The sequence below is a fragment of the Mesoplodon densirostris genome, chromosome 12 (assembly GCF_025265405.1).
Source record: "Mesoplodon densirostris isolate mMesDen1 chromosome 12, mMesDen1 primary haplotype, whole genome shotgun sequence".
NCBI lineage: Eukaryota > Metazoa > Chordata > Mammalia > Artiodactyla > Ziphiidae > Mesoplodon > Mesoplodon densirostris.
The window spans coordinates 10,588,703-10,610,422 of NC_082672.1; the positions used below are offsets into that span (position 1 = coordinate 10,588,703).

Genomic DNA, 21,720 nt, shown 5'->3' on the forward strand with positions numbered 1-21,720 from the left:
TATGTGTATATGCATGTGTATGTGCAAATGTTTATTTTTATTTTAGAATGTTTTGTAACAAAACAGTGCTGGTCCATGGCACACTGTCAAAGCATAGAACATCTTTGTTACTTAGTCCATTTCAGGCCTGCTATTAGATAGGCTTTATTAGAAACATTGTTAGGAGCAATTTTAAGTACAAATTAAAGTTGTATCTCAGAAAGAGAAGTTAAATACTCTTCAATATATATCTGCAGTGATTTGATAGCAGAGATAAGCTTAGGCCCTGCATAACAATCTCCTTTAGTTCCTTTCTTGAATGAGCATCTCATTAGAGGGTGGTGCTGTTTTTTCAACACAGAGCAATCTCTAACACCTCCCACTACCTCAAACCGCATCTTCTGCTGGTCCCTTGTTCTAAGACTGGAGCCAGAAGTTTGCTTGTAAATTCTTTTTTTTTTTTTTGCTTGTAAATTCTTAAACAAAAAATGGTTATGGTACAGGGAGAGATAATGTATGTAGAAATATTAATGAGATCAACAGTTCAGTTTTCTTTTTTCTCATATTTAAGTAGAAAGGAGGGTTTTGATAATAGTTTCCTACAGGGCTTATTGGATAGAGATAATGTGGCTAGTAACTTAAAATAAATATCTCAATCATTCTTTATAATTCAGGAATCAGCAAGATGGAAATTTTAAACCTATAATATGGTTTATTAGTAGTCTTTAATAAATTATTATTCTTAATTATTATCTTAAGGTTTTAAAGATATTTTCAACCTCTGAAATCTTCTCCTCTGAGCCAATAAATAAATGTTTTTGAAAAGTTATAGCTGGGGTTCTACCTGTTAACTTGAGAGTATCATTGATTCAGAAACACTTTTTCTATGATTAAAACAAAACAAAACACCAAAGTAGATTATGGGACCGCCCCCCCCCCGCCCCCCAATGTTGGCTGCCTTCTGAGACTCAAAGCAAATAACACAAAGATATCAGAATTAAGGAGCTGCACTCCCTCTTCCATTAGTTCTGCTTAATCCATATTAGAAGCATTTTTCATTTCATCTCAGTTGTTGAAAAAGCGAAACATATGTCTACAAAGGAGGTAACAGCGAATATTGCCCTTTCTTCTTCTGAAAAGGAAAATGCTGGTTATACTAGAGCTCCACATGAATTTTACAAACATTTACTGGAACTACCAAGTCTTCAAACCTTCAGCTCTATCTGTTTAAACCAGCGAATGGATAATTAATAGCAGCCTCCTTTTGGGGTTTTGACTAGATTGCCAGATTCTGCAGTTAGAGTCTTCTTCCCTCCAACTTGCTTTTCCTGAGCTGTGCTCTTCAATACATTGTCTTGCAAAAATTAGCGCATTAATTAAGCCTGCTTGGCAAGTAATTGCATGTTAAGATTTTTTTTTAAAGGTCTTTTGACTCCTTATATGAATGTAAAATAAAGGTTACTACAGTGCCATTCTTCTTCTTTTTTAATGGCACAGACTTAATTTCTTTAGTAGGAAAATAAAGGCCTAGCTCTACAGACAGAAGAATATTAAGGCTAAAAAAATTCCCTTATATGCACATTTCCATTTTTGTTTTTTTAAATATCGTATGAAATCAACACTTAATATCAAGATTATGAGCAGGCTTGTGCAGGATATAATTTTTCTATCTCAACTGATTCTAATGTAGGCACACATTAATCTAAGAGTAGCATTCCAAATATTCACGTGCACTAACATTTCTACAACTTTTCTGTTAATTTCTGACAAGTAGACTGAAACAAAGCCTGGCTGATGATATGCTAAACTGTGCCCAGAGTGTAATATTTATATTTTCAAGATAGGCAGTTTTGAAATAAGATGTTTCAGACACAATAGCCGATGAAAGATTTAGGCCAAAGGCCAAACTTATCATATACTCCATGGCTGCTATTAGTTCCCATGTAAATGGACAGTTAACGCATTTTAAAGATCTTCTATAAGCGCACAATGGATTAGACATTTAAACAAAGTCATTGCGTGAAGGAGTTTGGACCCAGTAACACAATCACATGCTTCGTATAGAGACGCTTCTTTATATCAGTGGTTTCATTACCAGCAATCAACTTATGTATGATGCATACAAACTTTACTCATTTTGTTACTACTATAAAGAAAACCCTTTCATGGATAAATTATGAAGAAAAAGTCTTATAAAACAAATAAATAAGCAAGCATTAAAATAGAATTAATTATCAAAAAACCCCGAAAAAACAAAAAAAACAAAAAACCAGAGCCACTTACAGGGCTTGATGGAGTCTTTGGCCAGCCTGGGCTGCTAATGCTATCACTTTCATCTCCATGAAATGAGGAGATGCTAGCAGAGCTGGGGGACATTGGGGAAGGGACTGGCAGGTTGCCGGGGGTTGGGGGCTGAGAAATACCCTGAGAGCTGTAGCTATCCTGTGGTAGAGGAATAAAAAAAAAAAAAAAAAAAGACAAAGGTAGGGCAAACTTTATTTAAAATAACAAAAAGCACATCCAGTTTAACAGACTAATTTTTATATATAATATATATATATATATAAAGACATGTACAAACAAACACACAAAACCACACACATATAAAAGTATTAAAACAACATTCTTAATTAGTATAACTTGGTAAGTTTGCTGGATGCTGGATAAGACCACTGAGCCACCATGCTTACTTCAAGCTTACATGGAATGCTAAGCATGGGTTACCCCTTATGAAAGAAAGAAAGGAAAAAAAAAAAAAGCTGTTCACCTTATTTATCAAATAAGGTAGGAAAGCAAAATATTAAGTATGTTGTTGTTGCTAAGGCGGCCAAAACAGGAAGCTATAAACTGAAGGCAGAGAAAATGGCTTCAAGTACCAACCAGGCAAGATCCCTTCCTTCTCCCCACCCCCGGAGCATTTCTCTGGGTGGGTCCTGTCCCTCCACCCCTCTCCCCCAGCCACGAGTTAAATGCCATAAGAACTAGTAACTTTCAGATCCACACCATGAGGGGGGCGGGGAAAGAAGACTGCAAACATTTCGCACAAGATGGAGGCATGCGGAAGAGAAGAAACCAAATGAAAAAAAGTGAGGAGAGAGCCCCACGGCAGCTGCAGCGAGCAGACCCCACACCGCGTGCAGAGGAGAGAGGAATACCTTCGACTTGCTCTCCGGCTGTGCAGTGCCTTCTTCTTTACCATCTGCTTTGAGAGGCAGGGGCAGTTTGGATTCACCAGGAGACATCATATCTGCAAGACCCATAGATGCTAATCGAAAACAGGAGAAAGAGTTTGGGATTATACATGATGTGTCAGGCTGTGCTCCCACTAACACAAGCTACTGAGTGATGGGGCACCCGAATTTCCCTCCAAGGAAGGAAAGAAAAAAGGAAAAAGAAATTGTAACTCAGAGAATACTCATTTCTGAAATCTAAGTAGCATGACATTCTGGCAATCCTTTTTTATCTTAGGGGGAAAAAAAGCAATCATTTACTCAAGACCTAAGCCACTGAAAGTCAACTTTTATCAATATTATTTTTTCAAAATTATTACAGCTTTAATAGAGTAGGTGCAAGTAGAAATATGCCCAATGTCTAAATTGCTCATGGGGGATTCAAATGCTGGATATGTCTATTTTCACTGGTTGACTAGAGGATTTATTGCTTTCTTAACTGCCTAAATTCACATAATCCATAGTTTGTAAAATCATTTACCACTTTATATTGTTTCATTTGAAAATCACATCTATTACATATGGCATAGGCTACAATAACGGAAGATGGTTGTAACAGATGACTTCAAAAACAATCATCAAAAGTAATTTTTGAAGGAGAGGATTTCTAATTATTTTGCAGTGGGGCTGGTTTCCTTTCATTCTGGTGCAGTGCACACATGGATCAGTCCTCAGCCTCAGCTCAAATGCCCAGGTTAGACACCCACACCAGCTCAAGTCAACCCTATGATCCCAGGCAAAACTCATTTTCTAGCTCCTGGCTCAGAAATTCAATCAAGTTCATTTAGGCTTTAGAATGAAAGGTTCACCAAAGAACAGCGGATTTACACGCATTTATTGCAAATACTACTAGATATTTTCAAGTCAAAAATATGGATTTAGATTTCCTTTTAAAGGAAGAACAAGGCTACAGTAGGGAATCAGTGTAGATATCCGGGGAGTAACAGCTGAATTTCTGCGGAACCCCACTGTGCAAACCATCTGCACAGCACTGGGCTGTGAGTGTCACACCACACAGCTGTGTGAGGAGGCAGCGCGAAGAGAGGTGGAAGGAGAAAAGGGAGAGGGGAGAGAGTCACGAGCCTTGTACGTGAGTGAAACACCGAGAACATTCCCATTTCAAAAGAAAAGAAACCTTGAGCTTTTATGAACAGGACCCATTTTACATTCTGCAAATCAACGTGCTGGCCTAACCACGGCCGTGCACATGCAGCATAATGTGCAAAAAAAAAAAAAAAAAAGCTTTAAAAAAAGGCTCCACAGATTGCCCACTACAAAATGATTATTGCACATATTCATGTATTACTATGTTTTAGAAAATAATTAGTTTTAATTACAGCAGTGAGAGAGTGAGCAGGGCTCTGGCGAATTAGCTGGCAAGCTTTGTGGTGCTAATTTGCTAATATCGTTAGCATCACTGCAGGTTGAGACCAGAGGTCCTGCCAAAAAAGCCTACCCAGGCACGTGCCTGTGAGTTTACATCAGCACACCCAATGATGCGCTCTGAAATGCCTGTATTTTCCATGGGCACATTGGCTTGTTTTTCAAAGCCCATTTGCAGCTCAGTCAGCCCTTGAAGTCATCACCACACACACAAATCATAATTGGGATGTTTTTCTTTTTTTTTTTTTTTTCCAAATTACTTTCAATACTTAGACTTTAAGAACTGGAACAAAAAGCTTTTTCAAGTGATGCAGCTGCAGAGAAAAATCTATTGGGATCAGCTAAAAATGCTGTTATTTTTGTGAACGTGTGAAACCTCAAAAAAGCAGCTGAGAGATATTACACCAACAAGACAGCCTCGTGCAAAGTAGTGGATTGCTTTCGTGCAGTTCTACCTCTTGCATCTAGAGAGATAGGAATCAGTAAATCTATACATTAAGAAACCCCCTTTGTAGAAGAAGAGAAGGGGAAAGAAAGCAGGATGAGTATGGAAAGAGGGGCTTCTTTATGAAAGTCCACATGTCCTTGCTAGTTATTCCCAGAGTGGGTTCAAAGGGACGACAGCCACACAATTCCAGAGAAACTGGCAAAGCCATGGACACACGGCTTAAGTCCTGCTCCTCCTAACGTTGTAACAGATAGTTTGGTAGCATTTATAATAAATTATGCCTGAATATTATCTTTGAAAAATAGTAATTTCTTTCTAATTCCTTCTTCATGCATTAAATGTGTTAATGTACATAAAAGGCGGTTTTTTTAGCATAAAGAACTAGGCCAATATTGTATTATGATAATTAATGACAATTTACAGTGATTTAAAAATCACACTTAGATGAATATAAGCATGTATATTGGTTTGAAATTCCCCAAACTTCTTCATTTCCTATTACATATTTTAAAATGAGCATTCGGGGTATGCAAACATATTTCAAAAATTACATTGCTGGGACTTCCCTGGTGGCGCACTGGTTAAGAATCCGCCTGCCAAAGCAGGGGACACGGGTTCGAGCCCTGGTCCGGGAAGATCCCACATGCTGCGGAGCAACTAAGCCCGTGCACCACAGCTACTGAGCCTGTGCTCTAGAGCCCGTGCACCACAACTATGAGCCTGTGCACCACAACTACTGAAGCCCACGCGCCTAGAGCCTGTGCTCCGCAACAAGAAGCCTGCGCACTGCAACGAAGAGTAGCCCCCGCTCGCTGCAACTAGAGAAAGCCCACACGCAGCAATGAAGACCCAACACAGCCAAAAATAAACAAACAAATAAATCAATAAAATTTAAAAATTACAATGCTATATTATTTTGAGAGATAAATAAGTATAGAATATAGAGTAATAGCTTTACTTACGATGTAAGTTTTATTTTACTAAATGGATCATAAGGTCTTTCCTTACTGTGGCTTTTACTAGTCCTTTTGTTAAAATGCTTATTTTTGACTTCTTACCAGAATTCTCAATGAACACTGCAAAGAGCCATATGCTTTCCAGGGCACTGTTACTCCAGGGGCACTATTTTTTTCTTCTTCCCCAGAAGAGAAAGACCACCAATATTATACGGATTTGTTAAATCAAGTCACTGTTCTTCCTCCTCTTGACATCAGTAATCCAGCATGTAAAGTTCAGCCATAAAAAGGGGCAGTAAAGAACCTCTGACTGCAGAAAGTGCTGTGTGAGTACTGCAAATACATTTCAAGTAGTAGCCTCTGGCTTTACCATTGGAATTTAAGAGCTAGAATGACTTCTTGGAGTAAGTGTGGGTCAAGGTCCTAAGGCAGTTATTCCACCTGGATTTAATATATTCAAAAAGAACATATGGTGCAAGTAAAACGGACCTTAAACATCCATTCCTGCTCTCCCAGCTTCCTTTACTTAGTCTCCCTGCAAGGCTGCAAAATCATTCCCAGAAGATGGTAAAATAGGACCGGAAACACACAAACAGATCTTTTCTGTTCATGGTAAATAATATACCATACTCCGTAAAATATTTTATTCCTTGTTTTTGAAAACACAAAGGGTCTATCTATGTGTATACATTTGTAGATAGTCACGACTATTTTTATATGTGGCAAATATATAAAGAATACTCTTAACACATACAAAGGGTATGAGAAAAGCTCAGGAGAAACTCTTGTCTCTGGCTGGATCAGCAAGGCCTTGAAAGAATCCCCCGAAATTTCCCTATGCTGACATACTTCCAAGGGGACAGTGCATGGCCACAGTGCCACATGGCTGCTCATTTACTATTTGTAAGTTATTCAGATGGAAATGCCCTATACTTTGTACAGTGACTTCTGGTGAGGCAAACTTAGAGTCACAGACAGTAGATATATTTGCTAGCATTTAGATTTCTTCTTGAAGGCGACAGTTTACATGCAGATAATTATACGACTAATGAATATTATAAAATGAAACATAAATAAGTACAATGTAACAACACAAGTATTATATAAGGGTATATTTAACAAGGTTATACATAATTTAGAATTTTTCCCATAGTAATACATAATTCTAATCTTTTAGTCCAACTACATATTTTTAAAAAGCTTCTTTAGAGGGAAACAATCCCCACTGCTCACCATCCCACTTCTCCCCACATCTGAAGTGAAGAAAGAGGTGCCACCTTCACAGTCACAGTGACTCCATTTAAATAATTACTTGCTCACTGAGGCTTGTAACAATTTGTCACTACACAGGAGGACTGTTTTTGGCCCTGCACACTGTCTACAGCACAACCGTCTGAACTCAGCAAAGGGGATGCTGGAATGCCGGCTGCACAAAGCTGCTAACTGAGGTTCATAAAACCCCACTGGCCATCATTTGTATTATCTGCACTTTTTCCAAAAGTGTCCTTTGTTGGAGAAAATGCTTTGCTGTTGTCACTGGTAATTTATCTCCATGGGCCCAAACCAAGTAATCTGAGGTGGTGATGATCCAAGCCATTTCTGGCCCATCTCTAGAAAAGTCAAGTGTATACCTTCAGACCAAAACTCCTATCAGGAGCCACACTGTAACATTCTGGGTTCCTTTGTCATTCCTGTTTCCCTCAGAGATTGTAACGCAGTTATAGCAGATTCACATCTATCTATCAATAGAGACACAGTAAATGCTAAATCATCAATATTCCTTGGAGATGCTGGATGATTACTTTCTATCAGGTAGCATTTGACTTAATAAAGCTGGAATCAAATCATATAAATGGGTAGAGGAAAATTTGGTAAATGTTTAAATTATTAAAAATTCAATACTTCAAAACGCACAATGCAATGAAAAAATATATATGTACTAGTAGTAACCTATACAAAAGACTGTGAGGATAGACGGGCTTTCGCTGAACAGTTCCTCTGTATGAAATAACAAATAGCTGAATTATCTGAATAATGAAAATAAAAAGAAACCCTCTCTGTGAATCTCCATTAAATTGGTTATTCCTCAGGAATACATAAATCTTCTTAGGCAGGGCATCTATTTGTTGTTGGTTATTTTTTTGTGGCTCTGGGGTCCAAAGGAAAAAAGGGAAAAATGAGTATTGCTAATAGTGGGTGAAAATTTATTGTGTAGTTTCAATGCTCTGAAGTAATTTTATTTCAGCAAGCCAGACAAAACACATAATGTCATAACCCCAATACACCATTACCTCGGACAGTGCTGGGAAGGGAAGGGGAAGCTTCTAGCTAATAGTTCAAGCTTTTTATCTTTCATTTCAGATGTAAAAACATCCACCTCGGGGCTTCCCTGGTGGTGCAATGGTTGGGAGTCCATCTGCCAATGCAGGGGACGTGGGTTCGAGCCCTGGTCTGGGAGGATCCCACGTGCTGCAGAGCAACTAAGCCCATGCGCCCCAGATGCTGAGCCTGCACTCTAGAGCCCGCGAGCTACAACTGCTGAGCCCGTGAGCCACAACTGCTGGGCCCGTGTGCCTGGAGCCCGTGCTCCGCAACAGGGTTGGGATGGGGGGGACACTGCAGTGAGAAGCCCGCACACCACAGCTGGGAGTGGCCCCTGCTCGTCGCAGCTGGAGAAGCCCGCCCGCAGCAACGAAGACCCAATGCAGCCAAAAATAAACAAAATAAATAAATTTAAAACAACAAAAACAAAAACAAAAACATCCACCTGCTGGGATGAATGCCTGTTTAACATCAGGAAGGGCTGTTGGATTTATTTATTAAAAAGCTTCATTTTCACCAGTAGCATCTACTTTTTCCTCTTCCATTAACTTTTAAAGAGAAGTAATCAGGGAATGGCACTATTAAATTAGACCCTAGAAACCAACAACCCTAGAAGCTCAGATGGGATGCAAGCCCAGCCTCTAGCTGTCTCTCGTTCCTGACAAAGAAACAACAGCTCCTGGGGCGTCTTTCAAAGATGGAGAGGTCAGAAAGGCGGCGAAAGGCAGAGGAAATGAAAAAAGGTAATAAGGAAGCCCAGCCTCTGACTCCACAGCACTTTTCTAACACATCATAAAGCACTGCCAGACGCACAGCTGGCTATGCAAAGCTCTGTAGTAACTAAAGGAGGGAATCCTACCCAAAACGTCGGCGCCAGAAGAAGTTAACAGGTCAGGTGAAATACGTCATCGTTTTCTCATTTAAAGAGCAGTGCTCATCATCACTAGATAGGGGGCTTGTAAAGGGTGGTTCAGGACCTTGGGGGCCTAAGAACGTGGAGCATTTGCACAGTTTTAGACATTTTTGTTATTTCCACAAACTGACAGCATACTCTTACTCCACTCATCAGATGGGATTTGGTAAGAATGCAATTGTTGAGATCATAAAGTGTGCTGAAAAAGTTAAACGTCATGAAAAATTTAAAACAATTCATTTAAAAATGTACAATTTCTCAACAGCGACAGTCTATAAATAGCAGCTATAAAAACAACTATTTTCATGTGTACATTTAAAGGTGAGTTTTCCTAAATGAAAAAAAAACTATTGCAAACACCCCCTTGTCCTGGCCTTCAATCATTTCCTCTGAAATATGAATTTTAAATGTTTATCTCTGCCACTATCAAATGGAGGTAGACTTTGTCATGGAATCTTCCAATACTCCTAATAAAGCCCAAAGGCAAAAAGAGCTTCGTGTATATACTCTGCAAGCAATCTCCAATGACACGTGAAATATGCCCACATACTACACAAACACAGAGTGAATAAAAATAATTTACATAAAACGTAATGTCATCCTCAAGTCTTAATAGATGGAGCAAGTATCCAAGCAGCAGAGAAGTAGTATTTTCCCCCTTTTCACCAAATGATCCGACTGCTTGATTTGCTTTTATACTCTCAGGGGTACCAGCCTAAGAGGAGAAGAGGGAAGCGGGAGGGCGGCCCTCAGAAGCGCAGAGCTGCCAAGGTTACCTGTTGAGCTGTTCACCATATTGGGCGTCATGCTGTAGGGGGGCGCCTGGGTGTTCATCAGCCCAGAGCTGTTGCTCATGGGCTGGCTGTAGGGAGAGCTGGAAGCCATGAGTCCGCTCTGATTCACGCCGGGAAAGCCGCCTTGCCTATATGAAGAGAAAGCACACGCATACGTATCCTGACCACGCACAGTAGCAGCAGTTTACCCCGGCAGTCATTTCTCATAATGGCAGTCATTTATGCGAGGGGTGGGGCCATTATTGTTCTTGTTCCCTTAAAATAATTTATTTCCTGGACCGAGAGGCTGAACTCTACTGCTAAGTAATTATTTAATATACTATGTAAAAATTCCAAACAATGTAAGTTCCACAGATAATCATGTCTGGTGTTCCAGGTTATAATTTATATCGAGGAATATAAGCAGGAAAAGGGGAACTTGAAATAAGAACAGGAATTACAAAAGCAAGCAAAATTAATGTCTAACATTTAAAAAGATCTGACTCTTTATTAACACTACTTAATATCCTCCCATCGAAAACCAAAAATCGAGAAACAGAAAACGAATGGGCAGCGTGAAAGTGTTGTTTAAAAACATTTTTCTTTGACCTAACTTCTCTGATATAATGAATACTGGAGAAAGCATCTCCAAAGCTCCCTTCGACATTCTGCGATGAGGTACTGTTAAAAACACATCAGTTTCCCTATATTAAAATTACACAGTAAACATCAGACTTCCACTTCTGTTGTAGGACGTCTCCTGTGACAGAAGGGAAGGGGAGCTTTTAGACGGGCTCTACGTGTCCCCGTGGGCTCCCAGGCACCCCTCCCCCACTGCTGTGCAGACTCATTTTTCTGGTGACTTAGTTTTGTTAGTTTTGTGCCTACGCTCTGCTCTGGGAAAGACAAACTTCTCTTCACTCTTGCAAAGAGGAAAAGGGTATTCTTTGATCTGAAGGAGACAACTGTCACATAATGTCATGTCTCTAACGGCTGGAATGAGACAGGGAAAGGTGGGGAGAAGAGGTTTAATTGTCCCAGGAAAACTACAATGCCAAAAGAAAGATGCTGGCAATGGGGCAAAATCCTGAAAAGACTCCACTGTTGTGGTCAAGCTTTTCTTATGTAAATAGTATACATTTAAAAACGTATCACAGTTTTGGCGACTAACGTTTACTCTTAGGAGGAGAGCTGATAGCGGAGGTAAAAATCCCCAGACACATTGTTTATCTGTTACAAACTAATTGTAATGACAACCCCTCCACCTCCATTAAACTGTCATTTGGTGGCTCTTAATGAATAGTAAAAAAAAATTTTAAGAGATTCTTTAAGAAATTAACACAAGTCATTAAAAAAATACGATTCTTTTTGTGTAGCTATTTTCAGTGGATTTAACTTTCTGCTTGGTAGAAGAAGTTCAAACATGGTCTATCTGAAAATTCAAAGTACCAAAGATTTGAGTGGTCTTTTCTTTCTTTTAAATATTTTACCAACCATTCAGAGAAGTTCTGTACAAACTAACACTTATGACGGTTTGGAAAGAATGTTCCAGAAGTCTGAGAGGCTACTGTTGTGAGTGAAGCTCTGGGAGGGAGGGAGTCTTACTTCTGCCCTGAACCACAGCTCACCTACCCCCGCTTCGAATAACTAACACTGGTGGGACTAGACGGCAGTTCACTAGGGTGCGCCCAAGATCACCTAGTGGCTTCCGATGAACCCTTAGGTCATCAAATACTTATAATACGCTGCCCGGCAGCTATGAACATATCCCTATATGGTTAGGGTCTTAAACATCAGCAATGTAGACTGTTGGCATTGACTTCACTATCTTAGGTTCTCTTCTGAGGAGTTTCATTCAAAAAGACGATTTAGCATTCGTGTAACTGTTTCAAAGGAAAACAAGTAGCACCTGTTGGGACTGTCCTCTTAATTTCTTTAGTTGATAAATCACATGAAGAGCATCCTTAACTCATGAACAGGCTGTGTTTTGTGGAGACTACTTCCAAGTCAGTGATTGCTTTGACCTGTCCTTCAAGATCCAGTTTTAGGGGTAGCCTCCTCTATGAAGGCCGCCCTTATTCTCCGACCTGGAAGCTCTGTCTTCTCCAGACTCTGTGCCTATATAGCTTTTTATAGCTTTATAGCTTCTGCATTTTCCTTTGTGTATTAAAATAATTTGTGTTCATGTTTTGGCTCTTATAGGTGTATATGCCTCCGGAGAAGTACGAATGAGCACATCACAGCTACTAAAAAGTCTTTGTTAAATGAATGAATTGATAGAGAACATAATCATTGTGAATAGGCATTTTGAAAGATGGCCCCCTTTTCAAACTTCCACCAAATTCAGTTTCACATGTGGTGAAACTAACGTGTGTATGAAGCTAACAGTTCCTTAAGCACACTTGTTTATAACTAAGGTGGAAAAAGGGAATCAGAGTATAAAATCCATCAGGCAGATGGTTCAATTAAGTAACCTCAAAGGCCCAACTCTAATCTATTATTTCTCCCCCAAGTCTGCACAATTCATCTTCAATCACCGCAAGATGATGAAAGTGCACATAACAGAGGTTTTAAAAAATATACTTAAAATAACAAAAAGTTAAAGATTTAAAGGTCCATGTGGTGGATGTCAGTTGCTGGTTACGATGGTCCTCAATGAAACTATGCTTATAGTTTTAAGAGTCTGGTTGAAAAGCCAGGGCTCTTGAGTCTGTCACTAGTGACACCTTCCACTGTCACTGGGATCCAGGGGGAAAATCACTTTGGCTCTCTTAGCCTCAGTTTTTACATCTGAACATGGAGGAACTGATAATAACATCAACAACTTATCAAGTACTTACAAATATGCGTGGCGTGATTTCCAGGTACTTTACACATTTAATTTTTTAAGTTCCTGGAGGAAGGGAGGTGGCATTATGTTCACACACAGAGAAAGAAAATGAGGATCAGAGAGACTAAATAACTTGCCTGAAGACACAAAGTGGCAGAAACAGAAGTTCCCAAGCCTCCTTTCAGCCCAGTATGCTATATACTTCCTCTCTAAGGGCCCTGTAACAACGCTAACTCTCGATGAGACAAAGCAGCCTGTTGTGCTCCTTCCTTGTGTCTACCATACTCCTCTTCTGGTGTAGAAAGTGACAAATCAGAGCGGTGCTTTCCTCTGGGCCTCCTGGAGGGCTCACTCAGCGAGGTGGACACAGTGAGAGGTAGTGGAAGTGGACAGACCAGCCCCCTGGACACCGGCCTTGAGGAGGGAGTTTATCCTGGGTGCTACGGGCCTCTTGGGTAGTATCCAAGCAAGGAAGGAGCTGAGAGGGAAACGGGCCTTCCCAGGAGAGCAGGGCACGTGCGGCCACGAGCATAGCACTTGGCCACCTGTCTAAACGGGGGAGAGAGCCAGTCTGTCATCATCACAGAAGAAATCCTATTCATTACTGCTTTGGAAATGACTGCCAAGACTATTGGTAATTTTGAACAAGCAGAATGGGCTTGATACTAAAAAAGAGCTTTCAATGCCCTCTGTTGAATTTTGGAAATCGAGACGATTTGTTTTCTGGAAGGACACATCAGATGGCTGCCTCTCTGACGAGGCCGGGCGCTCCAGCTCACTGTGGTGTCGCTGACATAAGCGCACTGCCAGGGCTCATGACAGAACGCTGACTCGGTTGGGCCAATGACCATTATTACCAGGAGCACGGCAGCCTCAGAGGACGCTGGTCCCTTTCCAGAGGCAGTGCTCACCGACTACCGGCTCTCCTTCTGACCACAGCAGCATTTGGAATGCTCCAAATGGAATTAGGAGAGAAAAGCAACAAGTCACCAGTTTCTTGTTTTCAAAACGAAACAAGAGCGACAAAACAAAAACAGGCAAAAGTACGAACTGACGTGAGGGAAATATTTTCAACGTAAAACCCTACCAAGACGTAAGTTGTACCTGGAAGAGCAAAGTGCCCTACCTTGATCTTTGGATCTGTGAACAGCTGGGATGTTGTTTCTAGCGGGTCTAGGGGCTCAGATGGTTTTTGTTACGAATGACCGCTCTCCTGACGGCACGGATTCCTAACCCGCAATGGCTGTGGCAGTGAATGCCCAATAATGGCTGGGGGTAGGGGTGATAAAAACATTGGAAAATAACGTTTTGTTGCTGTTATGCTGCTGAGGCGGCTACTGGACTGCGCCCTGCGGAACCGACCGTGTTGGGCGGCGCCACAAATCACAAGGCGCTTACTACCACGCGGCCCTGCGCTGGCCGGGGGCCAGGGGGCCGGGGCACAGCCCGGCAGGACTCCCCCGGCTCGGGAGTGTCGAGGTGTGACGTAGGCGGTTGCTATGTAAACGTGCGGACTTGCAGAGTAACCAGAGGCACATGAATTGGTCTTCAGTTGGGACTAGACCTAAGTGTTTAAGATCTGTCATTCCATGACAAAAAGCAGGTGATGACAACGAGAGTGATTCAGAAGTGGAGCTGGCAAGCGCACTTCCCTCCAGCACTCCTCGGTCTACACACACACAGGTGGTGTCTCATGGCTCGTCCTTTTATTCACTTTGGAGATTTCTCAAACATTACACGTTCATCTGCCAATAAAGGGCTGGCTTTGGGGGAAAAAACCCAGAAGCAAACACCGATTTTAAAGTGACTGTTTCCAATGGTTCACGGTGAAAACAGAAAGGAGAATACAGCTTCCCACCACAGTTTGAATTTTAGCAGGTAAAAATGTCAGTACGAAATCCAATACAGAGGAACCACACATTTCTAAATGTCGTGTTTTTAAGTCAACTACAATAAAATTTAAAGTAAAATAAAGCCTGTATATGATTTTCGTGCTTTAAAAGAATCTGTAGGCCATATTGTTTTAGCAATCACTACTTTTTCTCAATAGGGATAGACTGGAGAGTGGGATATGTTTATTTTGACAATGAATGGATTTCTGATACAGCTCTTTGGAGGAGGGGAGGGACAGACAGAAGAAACGCTCTGGAAATAGACACGAGGTGAGTGAAGCCACTTTATATAAAGTCTAGTGGCAAAGACACACGGAGAGAAGCTCCACTCTGAAGAATCCTAGCACTGAAAATATCATTACTGAATTATGCTCAAAAGGAACATAAAGCAGTGCATGCTTCATTGGACAACGGCATGACTGCCAAATATATGTATCTTTCTCCCTACGGACTGTCACTATGGATGTAGTTTAAGTTATGAAGCCAGAAAAGACTGCTTATTGACAAAATAAATGAGACTAACACTAAAACTTGGGGTACTTTCCCACTTAAGCCCAGTAGTTATCAGAACCAGGAACTTGAAACTTTGAAAAGCCCAATTCCAGCAGTTCAACCTCGGAGAGCTCCAATCGTTATCCATAACATTACACAGGATGCCCTATTTTAATAAACACAAATAATCGGTTTTATAAACAAATAATTTGCACGTACGTGTCCAGATCACTGGTGAAACAGACTTTCAACCTAAGTTACACAGCAGCTCTTCCAAAGCAGTACCAAGAGGGACACATTCAGTCAAGATTATTTAAAATCTAATATCTGAAGAATGAAAATCGCTAGCTTTGCCCCCAAAACAACACAATCAAAACAGAAGTGAAAGCTGTCCGAACTGCAGCCCATTTTCGGTGTGGCTAATCCATCGGTACACCTGTAACAGCAAATGCAACTGCAGTTCTAGTGGGGAAATCATCATCTCAACAAGCCAGTTGCTTTGGCTAGAAATCAACCCTGTGAAGGTAAAGTGGCGCTTATATCATTAAACCAAAGACAAAGAACAAATGCAAGTGCCAATGAGTTAAAAATCTGTAGATTCCTAGAAAGATGCACAGCCACACACTACTTTTTAAAAAACTGTCGCACCCCTTTCACTCAGGAAGGCGTGCTATAATAACAAAATTAGTCAGAAATACCTTCTTTGTAGCTGACAGTTACAGACACGTGTGCACGATGGGTGTGGGAGGGGCAAGGGAGGAAGGAGCCCACCGGCAGGCCCAGACAAAAGCAAACACGAGTCGAGTAACCAGAGCAGGGAGTGTCCAACTGCAACCACGCCGTGCGGATAAAGGAGAGGTGCACACGCTGGGGGTGCTTATAATGAGGAGGTCAGAGCACGTTCCCTGAGGAAGGGATGCTGGCCCCTCTGACCCCCCTCCTCAGGTGAGATCTGAGGGATGGAAAGGGACTCAGTCAGGTGAGGAGGGGAGGAGAGGAGAGATTAAGAGATGAGAGGGAGAGGGCGGGGCCAGGTCACGTGGGGCTTACGGTTCCCTGGGGTTTCGCTTGTACCCTAAGAGCAGCCGGCAGAGACGAGGGGTTTAAGCAGGAGAAATGGCAGAAAAGGATGTGCATTTCAAAGGCATGGTCCTCTGGCTGGGGGACGGCGGGGAGGGCACAGGAGAGGCAGGAAGAATGAACGCAGGGCAACAGGTGTGCGGCTGTCACGCGAGTCCAGATGAGACAAGGTGGCGCGCGGAACCGGGGTGGGAGTGACGGGGAGCTGAGCGCTCCCCCAGAGGTAGACCCGCAGCACTCGGTGATGAGTCAGACATTGTGGGGAGAGAAAAGGTGGCCCGACGTCCCCTGGCTGCCCGGCTGCACAAGGGGCAGGTAAGGGGCCGCTGCTGCGAGGGAAGACCCGCGAGAGACGTGAGCTGCGCTCTGGACACGTGGGGTCTGAGCTGCCAGGAGGCCACGTCGCGGGGGCGGCTGGAGACCCAAGTCTGGGAAGCGGAGGGCGAGTCCTTTCCGTCCGCCTTCCTCCCTAGGCAGGAACGCCCTTTACAAGACTTCTTGGTCTGTTTTCTAAGATCTTCCCTGTGTGAACATCACCTCTTTTCAAGGCAGCCTGTTCCCTTAAGGAGAGCCTAAGTGGGTATGATGACAGCAACAAATCAGCTAGAGCAACAATTATCAGTCACTTCCCAGCTATAAATTAATAACTCCCCAAACCCTTTGGTAATTGATACATTTAAGTTTTCTTTTCTTTTTTTCTTCCTTTAAGCACGGGCAAAGAGGAATGTAATAACATTCAACATCTCTATGAAAAAGACCCTTTCAATAGAGGGGAGTAATGACTTTGTTAGCAAATTCTCCAGAACGGTCTTTGGTGAGTGTATATTTGCAGATAACTCTTCAGAGCCTAACTTGTCCCACGCGTGTCTCTGCCACGGGCCTATATAACGTGGCGTTGCCCACAGGGCCTCTCTGTGCCTTAAGCACTCCTCCTGGTTCTCTCCACCTTTCTCCAGAGAGCTGTATTTTCACCCCTGCATCTCAGTGAAGCCGTTTCCACCAAGCACGGAGGAATCCTGCATATTCCATGCTGAATGTCCCGAAACCCTGTAACGTCAGAGACCTTGCTTCCCTTTTTGTTACCTATTCCCTGCGGACTTCTCAAAGGGCTCCAACCTGTTCCCAGCTCCGCTCCTGGCACTCACTCTAAAATGGCACCTGTCGTGCAATGTCAAGATTCAGTACTCCCTTTTCGCTTCAGTGTGCAGGTAACCCGGTTTAGTTGTTCCTAAAGCAGCTGACTGATCTTCACCTTCTCTCTCAAAGCAGCCAGGAGAACAAATAGAGCTCTAGGCTTCTGAAGCGAGACACTTCCTTGTCGGGGTGTGAAGAAAGTGCAAGAACTATCTGGCTCCTTGAATTTTGGTAATTGAGAACTAAGACTGTTCTCTTCATCTCAAAGTTGATTTTGGTTTGTTAAACCCATCGTTCTGTTCTTACGAACTGTTTACTGGCAATCATACAAAAATGAACTAAAAAACTCCCTTCTGAAGATGCTACATTCAGAGGTTTTGACATCAGCACTTCCTTCAAGGGCAGGGCGTTACAAAAGCCACAGGGGCAGCACTGGGCCCCAAACCTGTCTTTTCCCTGCAAGAGGGGAGCCCGGCACTTTGTTGGGTGGGTGCTGGCACCCGTGGCTTCTGACTGGCGCTAACAAGACGTCACTGGCACAGTTCCCTTGTCTGCTAAAAATGAGATCTGTTGAACCTTGTGAAAGAAAAACTAGTTGCCTCTGGCGTCCCCCTTAGAAAGAAAAAAGTGCCCCTTTCTAACTGCATTATATTAAAGATCTTTAAGAAAGTTTATCTTGACATCATAATACCATTAAGACCTCGAATGATTTACAAAGGCTATTCCTTCTCCGCGATAGGAGTTGCCACCTTTACACCAGGACACTGCCTTCCTGGGTACAAGCCGTAAGGGAGAGCGAACTGACACGGGAGTGGGTCTCCTTGGAGGTTTGGGCACCTGGGACGCAGGCAGCAAATGGGCGTGGCAGCTACTGAGGAGCCAGGAAGCAGGCAGCAACGAGCTGACCCCAGTGCTGCTTTAGGAGGGGACAAGTGAGAGGGCACAGGTCTCACGTGCATTCAGACTTCTTGTACCTTAATGGACCAGGCTGTCGGCTAAAAAAAATAAAATGGAATTTGGGTCCTGAGATCCGCATCTCATACACTTTACCACAGCAACATTCTGTCAAACCCTCTAACAAGGAATGCACTTGTCCAGGGCCGCAGTGCCAGGAAATATATCAATATGGTTATTTCCAACTTACAAAAAAATCCTCCTAAAGTTCTTACAGATTTTCTGAGCTACAGGTGGCCTTGGGCCACAAAGTTACTTAATTTATTTCAGCAAAACACCGTTCAAAATTAGGGTAAAAAATGTTGCAAGAAAGGCCTGATAGCTGAGCAGAACTATAGTTCTTTACGTCCACACCAGGTGCTCTGGACCGAGAAGCCGGAGGGGCAGGACCCAGCAAGTTCGTACTGGTAGGTATTTAACAATCAAAGGCAATCCAGTAAGAGTTAACTTTCAAAGCAAGGGACAAAACCTTATGGTTTGGTTTTGTTTTTTAATCTATGTAATGGAAATAGAGTTCAAAGTAAGAATGAAGGTCAAGATTAGGAGAGCCTCAGGGAGTTGCTCCCACAGGCTTAACGCTACCAGCTAAGAGGCCCTCTGGGCAGTCGGACAATGCAGCCCCCCACCTATGATCTTCACACGGTCACCCATGACACCTCCCCAACCCCAGACTGGGAAAGACCAAGACCCGGATCACAGCCTCTTCATCACTTACAAACTGTTCTTGTTGCCTTCAGCCCCAAACCCTGCTAAGGTTATGAGGTTTCAGACTGAGAACAACTTGACACTTCCTGGTTTCAACCTGAAAGCCTCGCAGGTTGGTGCTGAGGCCACTGGTACTACCTGAGACCAATGTGATCTCAGCACTCCTACCCTTAACAACTCTGAAGAGCTGGGATTGGCTGGGCTGGGTTGCTGATTTTTTCCAGTGACGGGTGGACTGTAATGCCGATTCTAGATGTGATATTCCCAGTTTGTCCGGTGTGAGAATGTGGTATGTGGGGGAAGAGATGTTAGTGGGCCTATGAGGTTAGAAAGGAAGACAAGTGGCCTGGATGAGTGAACCTGGGCACACACTCCACTGATGGAGGACTCGCGTGGTTAATCAGAGCTCCAACCCGATACACACATCACTGAGAGCTCTCTTAGACGTAAGGACAGCACCCAGCTGTGAGAGGTGCAGACTGGGATGTGGAGAGAAGACATTCTGAATAAAGAAGGCAGTTCTAGGAATGGAGGGGAACTTGGAATATCTCAGAGTATCAGGAAGATACTGATATCTGAGAGGATGCTCAGAGGTAGAAAGTGAGACAAAAGATCGCCAAAGCCTGAGTCACGGTATCAGGTCTGTTTAAACGTCAGTTCCTTCTAGTTCTATCCAGTGTCCCCAGCTCTAGTCCAGTCTTTTCTTCAGTCAGCGTCTATCAGGTACAGAGCACGGGCTCTCCGAGCTTGGGCTTCCTTGCCTCCTCCCTCTGTGTTTTTCACTAGTGCTCCTCAGCAGCAGGATTCCCTAATGCAATCCCCAGATTTGTGCTGTTCTTCTACACCAGGATCATCCAGTGGGTTTATAAAAAACACAGGCTCACAAGCCTCACCTGGCGTGAGGCTGGGGTGAGGGTGTGTGTGTATATTTAAAAATCTCTCTAGATAACAACCAGTGGTTTAAGGAACTTCACAGACTCGAGTCCATTAAAGGTTTGCTGTACATTTCATACTTTGATTCCTTGGATCTCATTAAACTTAAAAAAAAATCTCTCTTAGTATTTTAAAAATTAGTGTTTTACTACTTTTTGATTTGAAGCCTAATAAACGTACTTTATGGCTGCTATAAAAATTCTGGAACTCTGAAAGATTTGATTGAAATCATAATCTTAAAATACCAACACAGCAATATGCATTCAAATTCTAAATTTTGAAGGCAAAAAAGGAGCTAAAAATTAAACCATAGTGTTTAGATGTTAAAACAAAGGCTAACATTTAATTGTAAAAATTAAAACTCTATTTAAGCCTTTGAAATCTTTTCGTTTTGTCTTTCAATAACATGACTTTTCAAATCATAGCTATTATTTTAATACCTAATTGTCCCAAATCCAAAGGGCTAAATTCTTAGTTAACACGGATCACTCACAGCTCTTTAAGCCCGTGGACCCACTATGACTGAGGCTGCACACACGTGCGTTTTTGCCCCTTCTCTCTGATGTGTTAATGCACTGTCTCCATTACTGTGTTTCCACATCAGTGCCTCCTAGCCCATCAGCAGACTGAGTCATACTGGCTTCAGAGGAAAAAAAATAGAGAAAAAGTGCCTTGCTGGCAAATAGCAACAGGGGAAATGAATTATAAATACACCCCACTGAAGAAGAGGTGCTGGAAGCTGTGTGTGTGTGGGGGGGGGAGGATGGTGCATGTAAGACACAGGTATAAGCGTCTACGCAGGCCCGATCCACCAGGGTCTGTACGTGCAGCTACCTGTTCCCAAGCAGAGGAACCACTGCTCAGACTCCCACAAAACATTCAGCTGCGTCAACATCAATTGTTAGGCTGCTACTGATCGAGCTACCTTATGGTTAAGACTTCATGAAATTTATTCCCCCTGTTAAAGAGTGGCTAAGATTGGAAAATAATATTAATTAAAATCCCTCATCTCCTACTTTACTAAAACCAAAAATATTTAAAAGCTAATTTCAGTTATCCTAGCTTTTGGTATGACTTAAGAATTAAGATGTAAGTCTCCAGACTCAGGGTTGTGATATTCAGTATAAAAATTCCCTCCTCAGCAGGAGAAATGAGACTTTTCAAATGGACTCGTTTTTGCTCTTTCTTTCTTTTTTAAAAAACTAAGAAGTCTGAGAGTCTTCCTCTGTCTGCTATTAAGTGGGTTCAATGGGGAGTCTTTGAAGGGACAGCTATTGCTTGTATCAGCATCACGCAGGTGCACGCATTTATCTGGGTAAAAATGCCAACTTCTGGTTCTGCTCCTGCACGACTCAGAATCCTTATTTTAACAGCTACGCTCCAGTCTCAAGAATGCAACATGTTAAAGCGCCACTGGTGGGCGATTGAAGGGGGAAAAGGACAGAAATTCAAACCCAGCTGTGTGCCATCAAGTAAACTGTCGCTTCACTTCATAAGGCGTGTGGTTCCAGAAACAAACCACTCCTGATGTGCAGGTAGCCTGCGTGGAAAGCAGCAAAGCGCTCCCTTCCTTTCAGACACAACAAAGGCTGAGCTAAAGAAAAACAATCCAGACTTCGATGCAAGAAATAGCATCTCCAATGAGACACTGATTAATGTTTGCTTTCTACTAGCATCAAGAGATTTGCCTTTAGAC

At 42.4% G+C, this 21,720-nt stretch overlaps 1 protein-coding gene across 8 annotated transcripts in view; it reads right to left on the reverse strand.

The window, feature by feature from the left end:
• ARID1B (AT-rich interaction domain 1B) overlaps nucleotides 1-21,720 on the reverse strand; it is a 413,166-nt gene that overhangs the window by 33,034 nt on the left and 358,412 nt on the right. For 4 of the 8 annotated variants that reach the window (XM_060114322.1, XM_060114319.1, XM_060114320.1 and 1 more), the window contains 3 exons: nucleotides 10,008-10,153; nucleotides 3,135-3,244; nucleotides 2,263-2,421 (listed from right to left, as the gene is read on the reverse strand). In XM_060114322.1, coding sequence (XP_059970305.1) covers nucleotides 2,263-2,421; nucleotides 3,135-3,244; nucleotides 10,008-10,153 — 415 coding nt within the window. The remainder of the gene's footprint in view (nucleotides 1-2,262; nucleotides 2,422-3,134; nucleotides 3,245-10,007; nucleotides 10,154-21,720) is intronic. The other 4 variants (XM_060114324.1, XM_060114323.1, XM_060114321.1 and 1 more) reach the window with 2 other exon arrangements.